Here is a 24,106-nt window from a genome sequence, read left to right as displayed (position 1 = left end):
CACACACACACACACACACACACACAGACACACACACACACACACACTCCCCTGATCAATACCCCTTCTGTGAATGCGTGCGTGGCCACATCCGATAGCTCTATTACCTGTGTGCACTAATTACAGCCGAACAAAGTCACTCAATTGTTTGGTTAAGAGAACACAAAAGCACATAACAGCAAGAGCGCACGCATGCACTCACACTCACACTCACACTCACACACACACACACACACACACACACACTTACTCTCCCCACTACCTGTGGTGCTTTCTGAGGCAGAGAAATGTTTACTTAGGTGCACCAGCTATGGAAGAGTGTGTATGTGTGCGTGCGTGTGTGTGCGCGTGTGTGTATGTAATAACAGATGTGTGCTGTGTCAACATGCTGCACCCCCTGCTATACATGTCATTCACCGCAAGCTTCTTCTGCAATGCTCGGGTTCTGTTTCCACCACCCAACCCCCAATCTGCATTCCTCCTCACTCCCTTCTTCTCCTCTATCTCCTCCCTCTTCTTCCCCCACTTTTGGATGACACATATTCATCTCCCCATCTATTTCTTCAGAAGCTTCATCTCTTCCATGTTCTCCCTCCTATTTCTGACTCCTCTCTATCCAACATTACCCCTTCAACCCCTTTTCCTCCCACAAGCCTCCGCCATCAGCCTGTGCCATATGTATGCCAGCAATTACAGAGGCAGTGTGCTCTACTGATGTCAAACTGTCAGCCCTCTTTCTCTCCTCGTCCCTTCCTTCCTCCCTTCCCTTCTCTCTGGCCCTGGTAGGCTTGGGTACGCCCTAATTACACTTAGCATCCTCCCCTCCTGCCAGCCACCACGCAACAGAGTGGTGACAGCACAGGGGCATCATGGGAGCACCGAGGAGCTGTGGGTGTCAAAGAACAGAGTGCTGGAGTAGCCTATCAGCGGGAGAATCCTCTGGAAGCGGAGGAGAGGATTGGTTTTGTCCAGTGTCGGAACAGGAGGGGTGGGGGTGGGTGGCAAAGACACAGAACAGGCAGGCACACACACACACACACATACACGCACACACATGTGCATTTAAGCACATGTGGGCGTGAATACACACACAAACACATGTTCACACACACCAGGACATGAAAGAACTTCAGGAGAATAAAACATGCTCTATCCCTCATGCCAGAGGGTGATCAGTGACACCCTCGTGCGGGCTGGTGCAAGCTCTTGGTTGATAAAGAAAAATCTGACTGAGAAGCCAAATCAAAAATAACATGCGGGGCCCTTCAGTGGAAAACTTGAAAAGGCCAGCATTTGCCCTTTTTATAATTACAGGAAATCACATTCAAAATTCAAAAATTGAACATAACCGAATAATGGCTGATACCCTCCCAATGTCCATGTAAATGTACATGCACAAAGATGCATATATAAGTGTAAGCGTCTTTGTGTGTGTGCGTGCATGTGTGCAGTTATAATGAAATGCAGGGGGTTGACTGTGGCAGAGACCTTTGATCCTTTAATATGAGAGAATAATTAAAGGACCAACAATCCCACAACACGGCCTCAGGAATACAGAGCAGATACTCGATCACGCACACCAGCTGCATACTACGCATACTGAATACGCTGGGGCCCTTAACGCAAGTACTGCACACAAACATGGGGGATAAAAATATTCGGCTACAATGAAAATGCCAACAACACTAACGTCCCAGATGAATTCCAAAAATGTATATTGTAGGCACAGTGGTTTTGATAATTACTTTCATGCTTGTGATGGTACACTAACCAGCCCACAGTAGAAGTCTGCTGGTTCCTGGTAGTGATGACGGGAGGCCGAGGGGCTTGGTGGAGTCTCAGTTCTTCCGTGGTCAGTCACAGCAGGGTGACCGCTAACTCTGGTCACTATGCTGACTGGGCACAGCATGCTGTGCCTTGGCTAGGCATAGCATGACACAGCTTCAGCCTCGATGGTGTGTGATGTAGTAGCGCTACTTGGTGACATGGGAGGATCTTTGGTGCTCTCCAGGACGATGACTTTGTGAAATGGTATTGTGAATTTCAGGTTTTTTGTTTTTGATTTTGCTGTATCAGATGGGTGCGGTTTGCTGTATGGTGACAGCTGAGATCATTTCAGGCGAGTCATTAATCTCAGTGAATAAAATAATGTCAGCTTTAACATACAGAAGAATAGAATTTCTGCAATCTATGGATTCGCCCTGAGGTGAAGTAAATCTGTGCAGAGCTTTCACAAACAGTTAAACGCTGCTGGACTTTGAAACAAGGAGAGGCAGACTGGGAAAGTCATATTAGCTTTTAACCCTGAAATTTCATACAACCCTGCCCTGCCAGAGTATAAACTGTACTGCTTGGTTTGGAGTCAGTTATGAGGTTGGAGTTGATGGTATTAACATACTGTCCATTAGTTAGCTAGCAAGGCGGCTAGCTTGGAGGGGTTATAGTGGCGGGCAAGTGCTAGCATGTTAGTTCTTTTTCCCAAAGACTCACATCACTGGTGAATGTTCCCTTTTGAAATGATTCATCAGATCCAGAAGTCATATGTACTTTTCCTAAATGTTAACAAAGTTAGACATGGTTAAAGGGAGTGTTCTACAGTGTTGTCTGTCTTTGGGAGGCAGAAAAAAACTGTACGATTCCTAGATTCAGCGCCTGAACAAAAACAGACGTGTGTCTTGTGCATACTAGTGCTAGCATGTTACCAGCTACTGCTCGCTAACTAGCCACACTTAAAATGTCGCCAACCTTGCACTCCTACCTGTTTTGTGGAAATGTGCTAACAATGTTTGCTGTGTGAAAAAAAATCTATTTTTCGACACACGCGTGACTAGAGAGGGACTGAAGCAAAACTTGTGAGCACAAACGAAACCTGATGTGAGCAGGTGAATGAAACCAGCCTTCGGGAGCCTTTAATGGGGAAACAGCAGACTTACAGTGGGAAATAACTGAAAGAAAGTATGAGAGAAGTTCATGACAAAAAGACCCTGAAGACAGAACAGGAGAAAAGAGGGAACGAGGCAGATAACTAGGCTCTCAGTGACCTCCCGCTCCACAGGCTATCCTAATCTTCAGAGGAAAACAGGAGAGGGAATCATACAACTGCAGTGCTACATCCATGAGAACATCACAGAACGAGGGGGAAGGAGACAGACTTCATGGACTCTATACTGCACCTTTTCTAAGAATTTGCACGGCTCAATCCTTTTTGTTCACCATTTCCTCTCTTCTACTCGATCTTTCTCTGCATGGATATAAAATTGGAGCAGGATCAGGACTACCCCCCACCCATCCCCCCTATATTTGCTGCCCCCCCTCCACACCCACATAAAGCCATGCTGTGTCTACAGCCCAAACACCAATGTTGTGTCTAACCTGGTGCTTACTCCCCTCAACGCGCACAAACAAGGACTCCACCCCCCACCTCTGACCATCTGGGGCCCCCCACCACCCTGCCTGCCCAGCTGGCCAAAAAAATCCCTTCAGCTTCCCCCTCCTACCTCGCATCCTCAAGACTCTGCAGACCCCACCTCTTGAGATTTTCGGTGTCACCAAACTGTGGCCAAAGACGGTGATCAGCCGCTTCTCATAGAGAGTAAAGAGGGACTTAAGGAGAACAAGCTGTTGCTGTTATCTACTCTTTCCTGTTTGCTATGCCTGTGTGAGTGTCTGCGTGTATGTGTGTGTGCTTCCTTCAAGGTCAGCAGGAAGTGTACTTCTCCTCTACACCAGACCTTTCGCTTCCTTTTCTATGGCTCTAATCTTTGAATGTGGATGGTATGTGAACTTTCCCTCTACTTTTCCCCCTCTTCCATCCACATCCACTTAAGTCTGTGGTTTTTCTGTACATGTAAGTTCTGAGAACACACACTGTATTAATATGGATCAGGATCTGAGTGGCTTACCACCTCTGCTAAACAATTTCCTGGGGAAAACCCTGTGCCATCAGACAAACCAAATCCTTCCGTCCTCATAAAGACAGAAGGAGAACAAGTGCACACATGTACACACACTGCAATGCATCATACATCGATATGAATTCTGTGCATAAGTGCTGGCCACTGTAGCTGTGGGCGTCTGTGTATAACCTAGATGGAGTGATTGGTTGCACACCTTTTCTTGCCCTGCAGGCTTCATTAAATGACCAGAAGGCATTCAGACCACTCGACCTCTCATTCAAACTGCGCAAATCAGCAGGCTGCCTCGTGGACTCACATTCCCTATCAATTTATGGACACAGAAAGAACACACAGACATACACACAAACACAAGCACACCTGCTGCTTCAGGCCTAAAGGGACTCTCAGCCTCAGGTAAAAGACAGACCCTATTTTCTGCCTGTTATAGCATAGGTCCTCCTCTAGTGAGTGTATGTGTGTCCATTCTGTGGCACTCAGCAGCACAACAGGATGTATAGCTACGGCCATCAGAGCTAAGGAAAATTGCATGACTCTGGCCCACAGGACCAATCAGTATGGAAACGAATCCATCGGAACCATTTTGATATGGCTGCAGGTCTGCAGAAACCATCATCCCCCTCTGTGGCACAGCTCTGTCATGCATAGGCGCCGCTCTCCACGTGTGGTCTGGTCTGATCCTAAAATAAGCTTTCCAGCGACTTTTCCGGGAGGTATGAAATTACTGTCCACAATATAAACAGCCAAGATTGCAGTCTTGCAGTCTATGGCTTCTTTTTATTTTCACTATTTGACCAAAGACACTGCATGCTGATGTGTTGCCTCACTGTGCCCACCAGCACGGCAGCAGCTATAAGTGTTACCCGACTTGACTCTCTCACCTGCTCTGCGTGGGGGTGGTCAAACTTATAAGAGGAAGCTGGGGGTGGGCGGGGGGGCACAAGAGGAAGAGTTTCGGCTCTCATGCAGAGAAGAGTGACGGAGGAAGTGTGTGCGGCAAAAGAAATGTGCATGGCCGAGAACGCACTGCGCGTACACCGAGGGGTGTGCAAGGGGGTAAATAAGGTCAGACGTGCCGTTGCCAGGACAACAACCAATCCGGAGCTGGGATTGGTGCCAAGCCAACACCCCACCCATCCATCCTTCACTCCATCCGTCTTTTTTCCTGCATCCCTCTGTCGGACAGCCTAAACCTCAGAGTAATGAGTGCTCTCCATGTTTCTGCAGACTAAATGGAGCTGCAGTGTAAATACAGGGCTGATTTGTACAGGTGCCAGGCCTGGATACATAAACCTGAATATAGCTACAGTAGCTCACCGCTTAGACACCGACAGGATGGAGGGAGCGGGGAGGAAGACAGTGACAGCTATGATGGGTGGACACAAAAAGCCATGATTCAAACTATTTATGAAATCTATCAAAGTGTATTACTACAAAGACGCAGCTGGGCTGATTTACTGTGTCAACATCATTTGTCTCATGTTTAACTTTGCTGTTTGGACCCTTCAGCTTTACACAAAGTGCCAGAGCAAATAAGTGTAGCTAAACAAATTAATGTTAACTTTGAAGTAACACTTACACAAAACGTTGGTTATATTAGGTTTGTGTTGATGGGGCAGGCAGTACAAGGCCAAGGGGGAACTTTTTTCTATCGAATATAAAAAAAAGAAAAAAAAAGAAAAACTGAGATAAAAAGTATTTTAAATAGACAATCGACAAAATAATGTGCAACAACTCTGATAACTGATTAATCACTGAGGTTCTTTTTTCAAGCAAAAATGCCAAACATTCTCCAGTCTCAGCTTCTCAAGTCTAAAAATGTCCAGCTTTTCGCCGCTGATCGCCACTGAAAATCTAATATCTTTGGTAGTTGGGCTGATGAAACAAGCAGTTTATAGATGTCACCTCTGCCTCTGGGAAACTTTTTCCCTATTTATACACCAAACAGTTAACCAGATAAACAGATTACTCCATAATGAAAATAATCATTACATGCATTCTGTTTGGTTTCAACTTGTTTTCTCTGGTCCTTTTGTCAGTGCCGCCTGTTTGTATGTTGTCGTTAATTTTGAGCTTTAGTTTCCCCTTCAAAATCTCAAAAAATATCCTTTTCTTTATGATGTTGAGCAAGATGACTTTACCAAACCCAACTTTACAGCAGTTAAGCTCTTTTGTCATGAGATGTGTGCCGCTGGTGTCATCCTTTACATCACATAATAAACAGTATGTAAATAACGTTGCGTTATAGTTTTATCTGTGACTTAATAAAAAGAGTTATTTTATGTTTTAATCCTCCTCTTAAGGTGTTCACTCGTCGGCACCCTCATCTATTATCTTAACTACACTTATCTGTGTCCAAGGTCTGTCAGCAAAGCCCACCTGTGTAAGTGGGTTAAGGAGGAAATGCGAGCAACACACCTTAAAACACACGCGAACACACGTTTGGACAAATACACTTCACAGTGAAAAGGGGCGCTCGCAAAGCAAACACACTCATCCAATAAATTAGACTTGGCTTTGAGAATCCATCATTTACTAAGTGGGTCACACTTCTGATGCGGTAGACACTCTCTCTCTCCCCCTTCTTGCGCTCTTGTTTCTGTGTCTCTCTCTCTCTCTCCATGATGTGAAGGTCAATGCCGGATCGGCAGCACCGACTCTGTATCCCAGGTGTGCATTCCCTCTCACGTTCCCTCTGTGTCTGATTATTTGGTGGTTGTTAGCGGAGGAATGGCCAGCTGGAGGACTGGAGCCGTCCTTCAGTCGGTCAGTGAGCGAGTCAGTCAGTCAGTCAGTCAGACACACACAGACACACACACAGTTAAGACATGTCAGGGAAACCTGCCCTAATACAGCCAACAGGCCTGAATTATTTAAACAGAGGGAAGGAGAGGGAAAAGGAGAAGATGGAGAGAGATAGATTGAAGAGGCACCAGAGTTAAGGAGTAAATAGAGTAAAGCTGGCCCCTCTCAGTCCCTCCGACTCCCGCTGAACTTATTTAAAAACTTCTATACTTGGTTTCATTCCCATCTGCTTTCTTTCACCCCATCTTCAGCAGGTCTCATTTCCTTCCCCTGTCAGCAAAGCCTACTCCGTCTTGCCCTCTCTTCCCTCCATTGCTTCTCCCACCACCATTTCCCCCACTTCACCTTCCACCCCCCCCCCGTCCCCCTCCCTCCCTCCCTCCCTTGCCATCTTTCTCTCTGTTTATCTAAGCACTTTCACGGTCACTGCTCTGGAATCCCAGGAGTCCAAACTGCCCCCTTCGCCTCTCCCTCCCTCACAGCCGATCCATGCTTCTCTCTCCCTCTCCATCTTTCTCCGTCACAACGGTTAAGATTCATATCGCTCTGTGCATCGGGGCTATGGAAGGTTCCCCTTATTCACCCTCAAGGCAGCCAGCTTTGTCTTGTTCTAGTCACGCACACTTGCCCGCCCGCCCGCCCCACCCTCACACACGTATCCACCCCAGAGGTAGGCCACTTGCATTGATGTCTAATACAGATCAACAAAGTCTTTAAAGTAAATCAAGAAATGTTTAAACAAAATCGGTCCATTCAGCTTCAAGGCTACTGAGCGTGTGCGTTACTTATAAATTCAATTCAGCTCCAGTGCATTAGCTTAACCGTGTGAAATAAAATTCATGCTTTCGACATTTGGGTTGATAAAACTGGATGGCATGGTTTGCCTCGAGGCCGGATGCCCCTGAATTTCTTAGAAAGGGCCAGTTACTTTCCGTAATACTGATGAAGGGTTCAGACACAATAAGAGGGAAAGGGGGGGGGGGGGGGGGGGGGGGGGTGGGGGGGGGGTGGATGGATTTAGGAGCAGAGAGGAAGGAAGTGGCGAGGGTCAAGAGGAGAGGTGCAGACTCCAGTCTCATGTAGCGCTAGCAACAACAGCCTGACACTGGACTGGGATTAACTGATTAATTTGGGATTAAAGATGACTCGTCGCTACTCTAAGTAATGAACCACAATGACCCAAAATTACAAGATTAACACGCAGGAGGTACAGCAGGCCTATGTGTGAGCGTTAAGTCTGAAGAGTAACACAAAGTCCACTGTAAATCAGCTGCAAAGTTAGCAAATACCATGAAAAAAGCCCCGGTTGTTTAGCTATTCGGTATCTACCTTTGATGAAGAACAACACTGCTCAGAATAATTCTCTTTTCTGAGAGGAAATCTATCAGGGAAGCTCGTTAAATGTAAAATAAAAAAATGTGGGGAGTAAGGGATTTTCTGACTTTCATGACTGCGCATTTGTCACTGGATGTATTTTAGGAGAACACACAGATTAATTCCACAATCATAAACACGGAGCGTCTGCTCCAGTGTTTTGAGAAGCGCACTGAGTACAAGAACTCCATTTCCAGCTGAATGGGGGAGCAATGAGATTCATGAGTTCTCCTGCTACAAGGCCATAGCTATGGAGATTTGGGACAAGGCTATTTCCCCACTCCCATTCAGCAAAAAAAAAAAAAAAACAACCACTATGCTCTCAGACTGTGAATTACAACCAACTGATGAATATAACAAAACAAGGGTTTGGACAGTGACAGAGAGCAACTCTTTTAAAAATTAATGTTTACTCACAAATGTCAAAAAACAGGAGGGCTAAGGCTTTAAGGAAGATTTAAATGATTGAAATAACGAGCACCTTTTCCCTATGGACAGGTATTTACAGTTTGTACAGGGTCTACCTCCCTACTCTGCGTTCTGACATGTCAGCAGCCTGTCAGTGTAATAGATGATAAAACTTCCCGTAGGATCCTACAAAGGCAATAACATACATAATGTTCTGTGATAAAACATGGATATATATACTAAATATAGGGTGAATAGATACCAGCAGGGGCGGAGCTTGAGTCTCAGCACAGAGGGGGCAAGAGGGGGCAAGATTTCTTGAGGGGGCCCTTCTGATAATCATTTTAAAATTCACAACTGTAAATTAGCTGATATGTCCTATCTTATCCATAGAGACAAATTGTTGTCAGTCGTGTTAAAGGGTTTCAGTGCAGAGAACAGCGTGTGGTGGAGGCCCACATGCAGATAGACAGCGACCAGCGACAGGCAGGTGCACTGTCTCAGTGCCATGACTTTCTTATAGAGATGAACAATGTGCAAAAAAATAAAATAAAAAATCATATTTCGATTATTCTGAAAGAAATTGTGATTGCAATGAGTCATGATTTTAGAGGGAATGGTAACTAACACTTCAATTTCACAGAAAAAGATAAAAATGATGATGATGTGATTCTTGCTGGGGTCTGAACCAGACAAGCATGTGCCTTTACGTTTGGAGTGTATGATTTGCAGGCTGGTGCATATCTGTAGCACCACAAACACAATTTTACCTTTATCCAAAACTTGCAGCGCTCGAGATTTGGATGTTGCACTTGGCCATATTTCAATTTTGATAATATTTTGATTAATTGTTCAGTCCTTTCTTTCTTACACAGGAATAAAATCAACCTAAAATAGACACAGCGGTTTACAACACTATACAGGGACTATTCAAATACAGAGTAGACATCCTCCAACACCACAGGCAGGTGCTGAAATGCGGTAAACATGAAGTTAAACAACAGATTAATCTAACATTCGTAACGATTTTTTCCAAAATTTCAAATCGATAAAATACTAATTATGGATGTTTCACTCACTAGTTGTTGTCCCTGCTCAGCCTGGTGTAATTCAGTGATGTCCATTTGTGTGTTCCACCATAGAACTAAATAATCCAGACAGGTTAACGAACTTTGTAAATATCCCAGCCCTTCATCCTCCTCTCCCTCATGCTATGCTTTGATCGATGCTAGCCTTGTGGTTAGCCTGTCAGGCTAGTAGTGCTAGCAGTAACATTAGATTGATTATCAGTTCCATCGTCGTGTGTTGAAAAGCTGAGCAAGGCGAGAAAGATGTAAGAGGAGCACGGGATATAATTAAACGTACTCTCTCGCTCCTCGTGTTTTGATGCACCTGATTTGTACTTTCTCTCCATTTTACCGCCTAGCTAGATTAAAAAAAAACACACACATCAGTTACACTTTAACTTCAGCACTCCGTCTGGCGGCATTCGGCCAACCAATGGTGTGACTTTACTCAGTCAGTGTCAGGGACAGACATCTGCTGTTGCACTCAAGCCAAAATGTGGCTCAGTAGTGGCCCCAATGGAGCGTTGAGCCCTGGGGCAGTCGCACCCTCTGCCCCGGTGGTCGCTCCGCTTATGGATACCACTCATGTAACCGCACAACTGCAGGTTGATCAAAGAACTAATTCTGGAAAAAAAAAAAAAAGGTCTGTATCCTTCAAACTCATAAATAAAAGATTTGATTGGAACAAAATGTTGAGAAAAAAGGAGGAAGGGCAGAAAAAAGAACAAGGAGGCAGAGAGAAAAAATAGCAGTGAAGAATACCAGGAGACAAGGATCAAGCTGTGCATTACTGCACAACTGAAAGTCATGTGGTACTGGTTATTGCTACAAAAATAACACATCCCAATATGGCATGCGCGCACACACACACACACAAACACACACACACACACCTAAACCATATCTCATCATCTTACTGTAAGCCTCAAAAAAATCTGAGCGCTGGCAAGTTTAAATAAGCACATGATGCCACATTCCATTCATCTTTTTTTTCCTTTTTTTACTATTGAGGTTTTGTAATTTTACAAAATGTATAAACAGTATGCATAGTCAAAACACACACACACACACACTCTCTCTCTCTGACAGATACACAAAACAGAGAGCAGTGTCAGTTTTAAATGGGGTGTGATTTCTACTTTGGCTCCTCCCGGAGTCCGAGCAGCTGTGTGTGTGTGTGTGTGAGAGTGTGTATGTGGGCAGGGCAGCGGTAGTATTGGTACACCTGTATAAGAGTATGTGTCACAATGTGTGTGTGTGTGTGTGTGTGTGTGTGTGTGTGTGTGTGTGTGTGTGTTTGTGTGCGTGCATGCGTGTGCGTGAACCCCTGCATGTGTGTTGGTATGATGGGAGGGGCATGGGGAAAGGGGGGGGGCTCCTCACGCCTGCCTGTGACAGTGATAGTAATACCTGCTGACATTCTTTCTTCCCTCCCTCCCTCTCTCGCTCTCACCTCATCCCTCCATCCCTGGGGGCCTTCCCGAGCTGTTTTGGGACTTGAAATCTGTTGACTCTTTCCCTACCATCCTCTCTCCTTAACGCATTCTCCATCCCTCACTCCCTCCACTGCAGGTCTAATGTTTTTACCATCTCTGGGGGCTGACGAGAAAAAGGAGCAGAGAGTGAGTGTGTATATTCATATGTGGAGTGTGTGTGTGTGTGTGTGTGTGTGTGTGTGTGTGTGTGTGTGTGTGTGTGTGCCAGCGAAAAAAAAAAGAGAAAAAAGAGAAAGAAACAGAGAAGAGGAATGTGTGTGTTTCACATCATTGGGGGCTGGAAAGTAGGCTGTGCTGCCATACTTCTGGGAGGCAATGCCAAAATAATATTAGTTTTTGTTCCACCATGGAAAAGTCTCCAAGAATCATAAAGCAGATTCAAAATATCTACATAGTGAAACATTTGTCATGTGATCCATCTTCTCTGGAAAACACAAAGCATTGGATAAAAGGTGTGTTTAGGAACTGGGAATATAGCCGACTACTTGAAGCTCTGTTTTTTTCCACAGCTACGAGAAAGTAATTCGAAAAAAAACAAAAAAAAAAACAGAATAATTTATAAAAACGTGCAACACACACCCACTAAACACACACACACACTCACACCTCTTCAAGTATTTTTTATCAGAACGTCTTTGTTGTGTCTAGATAAAGTGTAGAGGAGCTGCGCCTCGTAGCGGGTTATTAGTCCATAAAGTTTGTTCTTGGTGTGAAGACAGCCACGCTGACACTCTTCCACAGCGACTGGATTCACACTATCACACTCGTGACACACTGCGCTGCAGAGTGTACATGGCATGGCCAAGCTGTGTGCTGGTTCACAATACAGAATCATTTTAAAAATGCCAACAGAAGGCACCATTAGTCATTAGCAGGCAAAAGAAAGCAACTTAAAAAGGCCAGACATGAGAAATGATGCAGCGTATTCCCTTTTCTCTGCTTTTTACTAGGATTGAAGGTTTCCCTCACTGAGTGGATTTATGTGATTTCATTTAAAGCAGAGAACTTTTGTATCCTTCATTAAGCCTTCCCATGGCAGGATTATGGAGGTATGTCATGCACATTTATAATATTTCTTCAAGTCTTAATAAATGTCACTTAAGATCACGTCTTGCTGGTTTTTGCAAGACACTCTGTGACATGGACAGCTAGCTAAAAAGAACGGTTAAGCCTCCTAACTGAGTCTTTCCTTTAATCCAGGGACATACTGCGTCACTTAAAGCTAACAGATATGAATATTAAACACTTTAAAACATTATCACCAACCATGGACGTTTACTTCAGCACTGTGTCTCAGAATGTGTGGCATTTAACCTACTTATCTAACTGGCTACATCTACTGCATACAAGATGCACTACCACAAATCACATTTATAACGATTCGCGTTCGCTGAGAAATCTACAAAAATACACATTCAAATCAAGTACAAAAAGGAAACGAGATAAACAGAATAGGTCCTAAGAGGCAGCTGACCACAGGAGGACTCATTTAATAGTGACCAAAACAAACGTAAATCACTGCACGGTGTACATACAAAAGCAGGCGCACTTTCTAGGAAATGCAACTGCAGAAAGTGAGAACACAGGCAATGTAAAAAAAAAAAAAAGAAAAGAAAGAACTCCTGCAGTGACTGTCCTTAAGCACCGTTTGAAGAGTTGAGGCATGATGGTAAAGCATGTCTCAGTGTCCTCCTGGCAGCGAGGACACTGTATGGTACAATAATCCAGGTTCCTGCTACAGCCTTTTGCTCGGCCCGGGTCAATACTAATTCAATTTCTGTCTCAGGGAATTCCCAGGTTGCCTCTTGGCAGGATTTCTGAGCTGAGTGGAAGAGCATTGTGCGAGCTTATACGTTCGTGAGAGTGTGTGTGTGTGTGTGTGTGTGTGTCCGCCCTGCATGCGTGTTTGTGAAATTCTAAAAAAAAAAAAAAAAAAAAAAAATGCACATGTTGGCTAAACAACAAGCAGATTGTGTTGTTTTGGTCAAGCTTAAATTGACGCCGCTTCCCACATTTAGGGTTCACATGTTCTCACGCACACAGTTTAATTGCTGTTTTGTATATCAAAAAAAAAACAACAACACACACACACACACAGTTGGGCTGACACCTACAACAATGCCCGCTCATTGTGGTGCCATGAATGGATGAATGAATGAATGCGCTCCCGCTCAGTGCTCACCAACAGCCCTTAACCACCATAACCGCCCTCTTCACACACATACAGCACAGCAGCCATTTTGTGCCAAAGCCACGGCTGCGCTGTGCCAACCCCCGGCCGCAGACAACACTGAACCTCATTTCATTCCACAGCTGTGCCACCCCACTTGGAGACATTCATACAATGCAACTTATTACAACTTAATGCAACCTAATATTGATGTATGTGTGTACACAGAGAAGCAGGGCAGTGTTGGGGAGAGAAATTGGGAAAGAGATGGGTCCATATGCAGTCTGGCGATAATGCGAGAAGCCGGCGATAATATCTGGGTGTTAAATTGGTATCGATTGACTAAATATCCTGACCAGGAGGAGAGAGCGGCCGTCCTTTCATGCTTGTACACCATGTCTGCTCCGACAGCTCCAAGCTGCACTGTGACTATCTGATCCATTTTAATACAGACATCCTCACCGCTAGGCCTGTGCCCAAACCTCATTTTCAACACAGTGTGCTCGAGTCTTCCTGCGTATGTGTGTGTGTGTATCTGTGTATCTGTATTCACTTCAAACAAAAAGGTTTTTTTTTTGTTGTGCCATATTTTATGTTGGTTTAATATAACACTAAATAGTAAAAATGGAGGATTACTGATTTCACACATGGAAAAAAAAAGAAGCAGGGAGCAGTGTGAGTCAGTCGTAACTTAAACCTGCCTCTGTACAGATTCTCTTGAATTAATAAAAATTAAAATGAGGCCACGTGACATTTTAGAGCAAAAGGCATAGTTGCACAATACTCTATCTGCACGCCCCACCTTCAAAAAGAAAACAAAAAACCCAAGCATCTAAAGGCGGTAACACGTCTTTTCCCTCCGACACCTCAGTCACACCTAAATTCAACTAACACGTGGGAACAAAACAATGACCTATTTAGACGAGAGGCCGGCACAGCGGTTGGTGAATGTTCCCACAGCCGCACACCGCTGGCCGGAACCGAGGACTTTTCCAGTGAAAGGCACTTTCGCTGCTCGCTGTGAGTGGGAGAGAAATCTCAGAGAAGTAGTGAGGAACATGAATCATGTGCGAGATCACAAGTGAATCAAAGGCTTGAGTGTTGGAATAGGGCTGGGTATCCTGGTACAATTTCTGGGTTTTGTTTTTCCAGAACTGAAATTTATCACTCTCTCCATCTCTTCTCAAGGAAACAAAGACTTCCCGTTTTACGCAAACCAGCCGGTCAGTTCCAGGCACGCATGCACGCACGCACACACGCGCGCACGCCGCACACACCTCTGACAGAGCTATTGTTCCACTGAAATGAACTTCACCCGACAACAATGGCACCAAATGTCAATTCACAGGCGCGCAAATCACTAAAATCACTGGCCTGCATTGTTTTCTGACAGAGATGAAGAAGATGAAGCACAGAGTTAACTCATCCACAGTTTACCTCCAGATAATACACTCAATACCACAAACAAACAGGACAAAGCACATTTACAGAGACAGATAGGACACAAAAACACACTCACAAACAACACACCTCTTGGATCTACACAGACCAAAGCAGCAGCTAGTGAGACAACGAGCAGACACAGAAAAGACACAGACGGGGGAGAGAGACGTTGATACAGCCTGATGACAGATGAGGAGAGAGAGAGAGAAAACCAGAGAGAGGCATGGAAAGAGTAGGGGGGGGGGGGGGGGGTTATTGCTTTGTTAGCAGGACAGGGAATAAAGTGGTAATTACCTCACTGTGGGTTTGTTGATTATAGTTCAGCCAGGTTCTCCATGTTAATCATTTACCAGGGGAAGACAGAGATTAGTACAGAGACAGACACAGAGAGGCGAGATAGCAGACAGGGCGAGAAATAGATTCATTTGCATGCACACACACGACAGAGGAGGAATAGACACAGACGGACCTGAGGGTGAAGGAATAAAAAAAGAAAAAGAAAAAATTTAAAAAAGAAAAAAAAGAAATCAGTCTAAAACTGCAGTCACCTCACCTGACAAAACACAATTACAAGCATAGTCTGCTTTCACTGTACTGTATACTGGATGTGTGTCTGCTCGCACAAGCGCCCACAGATCAGATGTGTGTGTGTGTGTGTGTGTGTGTGAAGGTATGGTATGCAGAATGTGATTTACTCTGGTATTTAAACTAGATCATTCGTGAGCGCACACAGAGGGAAATGATGCATAAACAGAGCAGAGATTACACGGAAGACTTATGAGGGCTGCTTTCAATAAAGATACAGAAAAACCAATACAAATATTCGTCTCCTCACACACCGTTTAAACATGCTTCACTGGCTTTTGAGCTCGACCTCAGTCTTTGTCGGAGGAGGGGAGAGCGAGACAGAGGCAGGAATGAAAAAGAGCGAGCGAGAGAGTTCAGAGGGGTCTAGACTGGTCTGGTGTTGTTTTAACAGCTTTAAGGTCTGTGTCCAAACTTGCAGACTGAGTTCAAGTGTAAGCAAGAAATGGGTAACAATATTCCTGTTGTGCATGTAAATGGTAAAATATTGTTATCTCCAATTGAAAAAAATGCTAATCCGCTGCTCTGCGGGGAAGAAACACTGAGAGTGTACAGGGAGGAGAGGAAGCAAAGAGTTGGAGAGCAGAGTCTGAAGTTTGAGCTGTGATCCAGAGGAACTGTTGCAACAAGTCTGCCTCCTGCCATGGCTGATAAAAGGGGAAAAAGAAAGGTAGAGGTGTGAGCCAAGAACAAGGGGTAAATCAGAGGACAAGGAAATGGAGTAGCTGCTTCAGGTATGGGTGACATTTATTCTTGTTACAAATCTATAAGCAGCTCATACACAAAGGTAAAAGCCTCTTTCTAAAGCAAGAGGAAAAAAGAGTTAATTCAATACTTTTAAGTTTTGGTGCTCTGGGTAAACTTCCTGACAGATTCTCAGTAAATTTATGAGGATGAATGTAGCACAAGAAGCAGACACTGTTGTATCAGCAGGTATTCTGGTCAAGCTATTTGGTCCAACAGGTTATAAACAACACGCACAAGGGAGGGCTGAATATACCAGTACACTAAAGCTGAGGTAAGCTGAAGTATCGTGTCAGCACTGGGAACACACACAAACACACACACACACACACACTCAGAGGACTCTAGTTGTAATATTTCACTAAGCTTTAACTGCTCAAGGAAGTAAAAAATAATTTCTCTTCTAATAAGGAACTATCGCTCTGAGATACACTGTTATAAAATTGTAAGTGATCGTAAACTCTGTTCATAAAATCATAAAAGAGGGCAATCGAACCACTTGAGCCCCACAATGAAAGAGGCCAGGGCATCTGATTCCGCAATGTTCAACGCTGACCCTGCAGTCAGTCTATCACTTCCATTTCAGAGCTCTATTTTTCAATCTGGAGGGTGCTAAATGTGTGCCAGTTAAAGTGTTTCACTGAGCCTTTGTTACAGCCATATTAGTCAGCAAAGAACAGAGCAACGAGGCCCTTCAGTCTCCACTTCACTGCCCCTGCTTCATTAAAACCATAAATCTAGATGTCGAAGGAAAGAGAATGTCTTCTGTCATATGTATTAAAAAGAGCCTGTTTGCTCACCAGCTACAGTTGTATTATATACGAGCTCAGGCTTTAGCGTAACGGCAGCCATAGCTCCTCCTCAAGGTGGTTTTCCCAGTGTCAGAGATCCGTGCAATTCTTTGGCTTTTAGCAGCCAAAGCGGCTTATTAGCTTAACCGTCCAAAAAGTTTTATTTCCCACATCACCAACATTCTCAATGAGGGCTGAATGGGAAGGTGCACAAAGGCCGAATCAATAACATTCTGCCAACATGTTCCAATAAATTCAATATGTGATTGTAAAAACCTACATTAATTGATTTTTGGAAGTACAACATTGATATATCAGTTTGTAAAGTTGTGGTGTTAGCCTATTTAAAGACAAGAGAGAAGTTGTGTTTCGACCAACCGTGTGAACGGAAAAAAAATTCCCATATCTTCTAAATTCCATATTTGCCCTATTTTGTTCTCTGTCAACTGCTGAGGGAAATATCTGGCTCTTAAGCTGGTAAAAAAAAATCCTCTACTAGTTCTTAACTTTAACTGCCTGCAGTTTGGTGCTGCCCAGGGTGGTTTGTTGGAGCTATTTCGCTATAAACAACGCTGATGAAAGCTGTGAAACTGAATCAGAACAGTACAGTTGGCTGTTTAACCAAAAGCAATGAACTGAGAGCTGAGGGAAACTGCAGAATCTCTGTGGGTTTGTCACATATAGTCATCTGATTCATTGTTAATATAAAAATAATGATTAAAGCAGTTTTAATAGATGAGTCCAGAACTTTTTGGAATATTCAATAATGAAGGATAATAGCTTAATTTTAAACCATTAGAACACTGTGGACAAATACTTTTTTTTTTTCCTCAGTGCTTTCTGTACCATGAACATCGAGTGCAGTCCTGGACCCTGCACTGTAGCTTCATGCCAGCAAAGGCATAGCTCTCCTGTCCCTGTGGTCCCTCTCCCCGGCCAGGCCACATTTACAGGCCTCAGGACAACCTGGCTGGCTGGCAGGCAGCTAATAGAAAATATGGTATGGGAAAATGACTGAAGCTCAACTAATCACACCGCCAATATCCATCACTGGGCAGGAGGGAGTCGTGAGAGATAAAGGGGGCGAAGGAGCGAAGGAGGAGCGGGTAGTGCAGACAAAAAAAATGAAAAGGAGAGTGGGATGTAACAAGGAAGGTAATGAAGAGTGAGGAGAGGAGAGAAGAGGAGAGGAGAGGAGAGGAAGTGAGTCCTAGCGGTAAACCCAGGGGATTCTGGACCGGGTGCAGCATCACGGCTCTGCTGATAGCTTTGTGATTGGGTGGTGTTGCTGATGAGAGTGATTCTCTGCCACAGTGGGTTACCCTCCGCCGTGATGCTGATGGCATTGTGATTGTGTGGTGTTGCAGCCGACTGTGTGGCCCTGCCACAGGCTGTGACCATTCATCCCTGAATCTCTGGGGAACAAGAAGGTGCTTCCTAATCCTCGCAGTGTTCCTCCCCACCACATTTCTGTAGGATCCCAATTACAGTACTGGGTTTCACCCACCTGGACACACCGGATATAACCTCAGCTGACTCCAGTAGGCTATACAGGATGAGTCCTGCAGACCTGACAAAGAAGGCCTTGGGGAAATTATAAGCCCCAAGAGTCATATTTCTGTCGTATTTTGTGCATCCATAAATGTAAAATACAAGAATGGTCTCTGTGGCCATTAAGTAAAAAGGTCATTCATCTGAAAGAGCGTTTGGGGAATCAGGCCTTATGGAGAGTGTCTCTAAATAAGCGGGTGACGGAACGACGGATGTGTTATTTTGGGCAGTGCCCTTACTGGCCCTGCAGGTCTCCCACCTCAGACCCTCAATTAGCCAGACTGGAACACCTGGATCAGCAGGTGAGCCTGACTCTGCCTTGCTAATGGCCCCAATCAACCCATTACACACACACACACACACACACACACACACACACACACACAAATATTCACAAACATACACACCCTCCCATTAGCTGACCACATATTCACTTATGCACAGCAGCACTTTAGACTTTAATATACACCTGTGTCCTCAGATTGCCATCTAGGGCACTATTCAGAACAAACACTTACTGCTGGTACTCTGTAAGGAGCATAATCACTAACTCCAAAAGGCAGGGGCCAGGTGAAAGCCAGGGTTAGAGTGTAGTCATTATGATAAAGATAACTACATGCAGGAGGAAGGTTAGATCAGGCCACTGTGTTTTAAATGAGAGCAGGCTGAATCCCCGGAGCTCAAGCTTTTTTATTTAAGGAATAAAAACAGTCTGACAGCGTTTGTGTTACGGCAAGTTTTAGGAAACCATACTTGCTCTGGCCCACTCTTTATTTAAGCACACAAGGACGTGATCTGCTGCATAGCAGAGATTCTTTAAGCCAACTACAGCCTGACTCATTTAGCAGGAATTATTGTGGTCGTTATGCAACGTCGTGGCTGAGCAAGTTCAGACCAGCGGCGTTTATTTTATGCAAAGTAGATTGAGTCACATTTTTAACATTAGGCCTAAACACCTCAATGCGGGCCGCGGTGAGAAGCAGCTCAGAGAAACTCCCCGTCTCCTCCCTTTGTTCCGGTTGGAGCATCAGTGCAGTTCACTCACCTTGTGTTTGTAGAATTCCAGTACACGACGTGTCTTTTAGCCACTGCGGCTGAGATGATGTTGAAGAGGAAAATCGTAGCTCTCCAAGTGGGAAGAGCTCCGAGGAGTGTCAACGTCAGGGAGCCCATCCTGACCGCCGCTGGGGGCCGCGGAGAGGCTCTGCACCGGCCGGGAGGGTGTGGTGAGCAGATCAGGTGAGGAGGAGGAATCCCGACAGAAGCTCGCGGGGAACAACTTTTCCTTCCAGCAGCTTCGGCAACTCACGAACCGAGTCAAACTTCTACGTCATCTACTGCTGCTGAAGCTTCGCATGATGTACAAAGGTAAACTGATTAAAGACGCTCAAGAAAAAAAAAAAAAAAGAAAGAAAAAAAGTTGAGTATTCACTGGCTGCAGAGCAGAAAGTGTGTACTTCCACAGGGAAAAGTTGTAGAGAGTGTGTCCAGATTGTGCATCATGGTTTTGGAGCTCTCACTGAAAAGTAACAGGCTAATAAACGAGACTGAACCTGAGTTTAAAGGCCAAGGTTTCCAGTACAGTATTAGATCAGAATATGAATTGGGACTGCCAGCTGGTTTGGCAGCAACAGATTGCACAGCGCGAGAAGGGCGGATCCGCAGGACTGAGGGCGGTGCCGGGGAAAACTTTGGGCCAATCAGTGGACAAGGGTGTGGTGATGTGTGATACTGTGGTGGGAAGTTAAATCTTTGTGAGGTGCGCCGACTGGTGTGGGGAGACAGTCTGTCACTGTTCCAGTTTTTTTTTTTTCCTCAGGAAAGCTTGGGACCCTCTGTCCTCCTTCCTCCTCTGGAGCTGGAGAGTTCAGCATATTTAAAGTCATTTCATGCAGCAGGCTCCAACACAGCTGGCACTGTCCTGTCCGACCTCCAGCCAGCAGCTCCTCTGCAGCAGCTGGCTGGGTGTTTGCTCAAAGGCACTCCAGCAGTGGAGGTTCACACAGTTCAACAAGCAAAACCCCCAACTTCATTCCCTCCTGAACTGCCCCCTCCAGCTTCACAGCTTCCACTTCCAGTATAGCTCCATGTAGGGCAGCATTACACTGTAAAATGCTCTTTTTCAGTTACCCAACACACAAGATAATCAAACAGCGGGGGGGGCCCCCACCACCCCATTGACTATAGTCTGCAAGATCCACATTTAGTTCAGCTACACTTGGCTGCATTAGGTGCGTGTGTTTGTGTTTGTGTGTGTGTGTGTGTGTGTGTGTGTGTGTTGATAAGTATTAATTCTCTGAGTGTTGTCTGTCGCCCCAGGGGAAGGTGTAGTGACAGTAATCACTACGCCTCCATGGGCAAAAGCCACTGGTGGTCCTCTCTAATTATCTGATTCTCTAAGTGTGTGTGCGTGTGTGTAAGAGAGAGAGAGAGAGAGAGAGAGAGATTGAGAGAGGTACTAACCCTGCTATTTGGAACAGCACTATCACTCATCCAGACAAAGTTACATTGATGGCTTTGTGTTATTATCTGCTGCAAATGCATGTCTGGCTATTTCCTCTCACACACCCACCCCCCCCTCATGTGTGTGTGGTTCATAGTGTACATATGCGTGTGGCCTAGGACTCATTAGCTCACTTCCTGGAGGTCCTGATCATTAATTTCCCATGATGCCTCAGTGCTCCTGTGTGGCTAATTTGTCCCTGGTGAGCTAGCGCTCCCTCAGCAAACGTGGAGCAGACCACAGAGGAGTAACTCACTCTGCTGGGGTCTCGCTCGCTCGCTCTCATTGTGATTGATCTATGGGACCAGACACTTCCTAACAAATTTTGTGCCAGAGGTTAATAATGCTTTGTGAAAATTCATTTAAATTATCCCGCCTCTTTCTCCAAAACGGAGAGAAAAAGAAATCTCCCAACTTCACAGCTTCTCTTCTTCTCTCTCTGTTTCCCTTCTTTCTTTCCTCTTTAATATTTGTTTCAATTTTTGTGTGTCTGCTATTCATCATTAAAAGCACTCTTTCCAAAACCTTTCCCCTCAACCTCTATCCATCATCCGTCCTAATCTTCGCTCTCATTGATCTTCTCATTACTGGTCAAATATGTTTTTTTTTCCTGTCTCCTGGCACAGTTTATCTCAGCAAACATTGTCTGTCATACCATAGAGTCTGTCTTACAGTAAATCTACATTCAGAATTACACCCATATTTATGTCAAGAATTCCTCTATGGCTATGAATATCTATGCAACAGGTTTAGGTTTTGGGGGGAAAAACATCTTAAGGTTTTATTTATTAAGAGTTTAAGACTCAAAAAACCTCAGTCTGCTTCACTGGGACTGTGTGGGTGTAATCTCTCGTGAAATAACCAACAATGTTGTAACTTTTGCAGAAAATTGCATGTTCATGTAAGAGCACATAGCTCAGACTGTAGTAAGAAGCTGGTACTTTTTCAAAAACAACTTTAATCAAGATAAAGATGATTCATGGAGATGTCAAATCAAAGTCTAAGCCCATATTGATTTTCTCCAGGGTAGGATTTATTTCTGTCATAGCTGTAAGTGTTTTTATTTTGCGTTGTGTTATGTATTTGTGCTAAAGCAAAAGGAGCTTGTCAGCTGTTTTCATGTTCATGGACAGATAGGTGACAAATGAAAGGAACTGCCAAAATAAAGTGTTTAGTAAGATGCTGGGCCGCCATCCTCCAAGTCTCTCTCTTGGAGGATCTGTGCCAATCTAACTCTTGAGTACAGATTTGGGATCTGACTCTAACTCAGTTCTATTGTTGAAATAATCACCATTCTTCAACAGGATATTCCCCTATTTGGTGTTTTGATGATGGCTGGTGATGATTATGTCGGTCCGAAATCTCTCAAAGATGGGTTGAGATCAGACCATTCAGTGACCTCTGTATGGAAGCAGTCACACTTTGTTCACACAGTCATTCAGGTTTCACTATGAGTGTTATTCGCTGAACTTTTGTACATATTTCATGAGCTTACGCCTCATCATTTAATGTCTGAAGCCAAAGGAATGTGAAGAATTTGAGAGAAGTATTCCTTTAAGTTCCCCTCCTCTTCTCTCCTCTCCTCTCCATCACTTCTTCTTCTCTCTCCATTGCTTTTGTACAGTAGTGTCACTACCCTCTTAATCCTGTTATCTCCACATATACAGGCTGACACCAAGCCACTCGCCATAGCTGTAATCAACTACCCTAAACACACATACACACAGCATGAACACACTCCTCTCCCTATATCGCTCTGTTTCTCCCTCTGTGACACACACACACACACACACACACACACACACACACACACACACACACACACACACACACACACACACACACACACACAGAGACTGGCCCCATTCTCCGTCTACTCTGTAATCCCACTATTTTTGGCCTCCTACTATTTTGATCGGCCATATGCCTGCATGTTTCACACACATCTTGGCCTGTCTATCACTCATCATGAGTACTGCCTCCCCCCCATAAGATATCTCATCCTCACCTGTCATTCTTCCCCTCATCTCTTTCACTTTTACTCTACTCCACATCCTCCTCTTCGTCAATTTGAGTTCATTCATTTCTCTCTGTGGCTGCTGCAACATTAAGATTCGCTTCCACTTAATCAGAGAGTTAGTAATTGTTTTAATTTGGCTTAATGATCAGGCAGGATTAATATGTTCTGTTTTTTCCATGATGGTTCCATGAACAACACAACACAACACAACACAACACAACACACACACATGCAGACTTACAAAGGAAGCTTTTGTCACAAGTTTCTCTTCTCCTTCATCGTTGTCTTTTTGTACATTCGGGAGATGTTTTTTTTTTTTTTTTCCCCCTGCACGCCTACTACACTTATTTGCAACAGTGCCAATTTTACAGGGTCATCACTTTACTTGTGTGTGTGTGTGTGTGTGTGTGTGTGTGTGTTTCTCATTCTCACCTTTTGCTTTTGTAAAAGTACATTGTCTGCAGCTCTTTTCTTGTGTGTACTGCCGCTCTTTTCCTCCCCCTCTCTCGCTGCGTCTCACTTCCGTAATTACAGCTCTGGACTCAAGCAGTGATGGTAAATGCTTTTCTATTCCCCCTCTCTCCATCAGTCTCCCTCAATCTCTATCGTTCCCTTTTTCTCACCAAGCAAATTACATCTTGGTTACTATAGAGACATGTTTATTGAATGCTTTTTGCCACACTTTCTTGCTTCCCCTTAAGCCCCTTTGCCTTCCCTCCCCTCGTTTTCCAGAGCTCCACTTGTCTTTCTCTCTGTGTTTACTCTTTCTTTTTTTTTGGACTCTTGCGTATTGATGGTCATCTGTTCTTTTCCTTCATTTCATTTCTCTCTTTTGTCACCTGGGGGACCACTTCAACGTCTTCGGTGAATAATAGTTGCTATTTGGAAAGACAAGATGAGAATTGAGTATGTTGGATAGATTTTCAATGCAGCGGAGCTATTGTTGTTGCCATGTATTACATATAAGCAGATAAAGAAGGCAGGGTCTCTTATTGTACTCATACTGCATGTGCTATCCATTACTATTGACTGCGTAAGTGGCCCCCACTGAATACAACACTTTTGAGATGCGAGCAATCCGATTGTGTCTCTTCTTTCTCCTCCTCATCACAGATACAGTGTCCAGTCTGCTTTTCTTTCTCTCTATCGGCTTTTCTCTTTTTCTGCTTATTCATCCCTTTTTCAAAGCAGCTGAGCCTGTTCTCCTCGTGTTCCCTTGCGTCCACCACTCTCTA

The 24,106-nt window shown here is 44.5% G+C and overlaps 1 protein-coding gene across 2 annotated transcripts in view; it reads right to left on the bottom strand.

Annotated features, from left to right (window-relative positions):
- si:dkey-246i14.3 (ephrin A4) overlaps positions 1-20,035 on the bottom strand; it is a 35,516-nt gene extending 15,481 nt beyond the window's left edge. The window contains exon 1 of one of the 2 annotated variants that reach the window (XM_056379746.1): positions 19,394-20,035. In XM_056379746.1, coding sequence (XP_056235721.1) covers positions 19,394-19,521 — 128 coding nt within the window. In that variant the 5' untranslated portion in view covers positions 19,522-20,035. The remainder of the gene's footprint in view (positions 1-19,393) is intronic. The other variant, XM_056379745.1, reaches the window with a different exon arrangement.
- Between the last annotated feature and the right edge of the window lie 4,071 nt (positions 20,036-24,106).

This window comes from Seriola aureovittata, chromosome 7, assembly GCF_021018895.1.
Source record: "Seriola aureovittata isolate HTS-2021-v1 ecotype China chromosome 7, ASM2101889v1, whole genome shotgun sequence".
In the NCBI taxonomy this organism is placed as follows: Eukaryota; Metazoa; Chordata; class Actinopteri; order Carangiformes; family Carangidae; genus Seriola; species Seriola aureovittata.
This window is presented reverse-complemented; position numbering and strand designations above follow the sequence as displayed.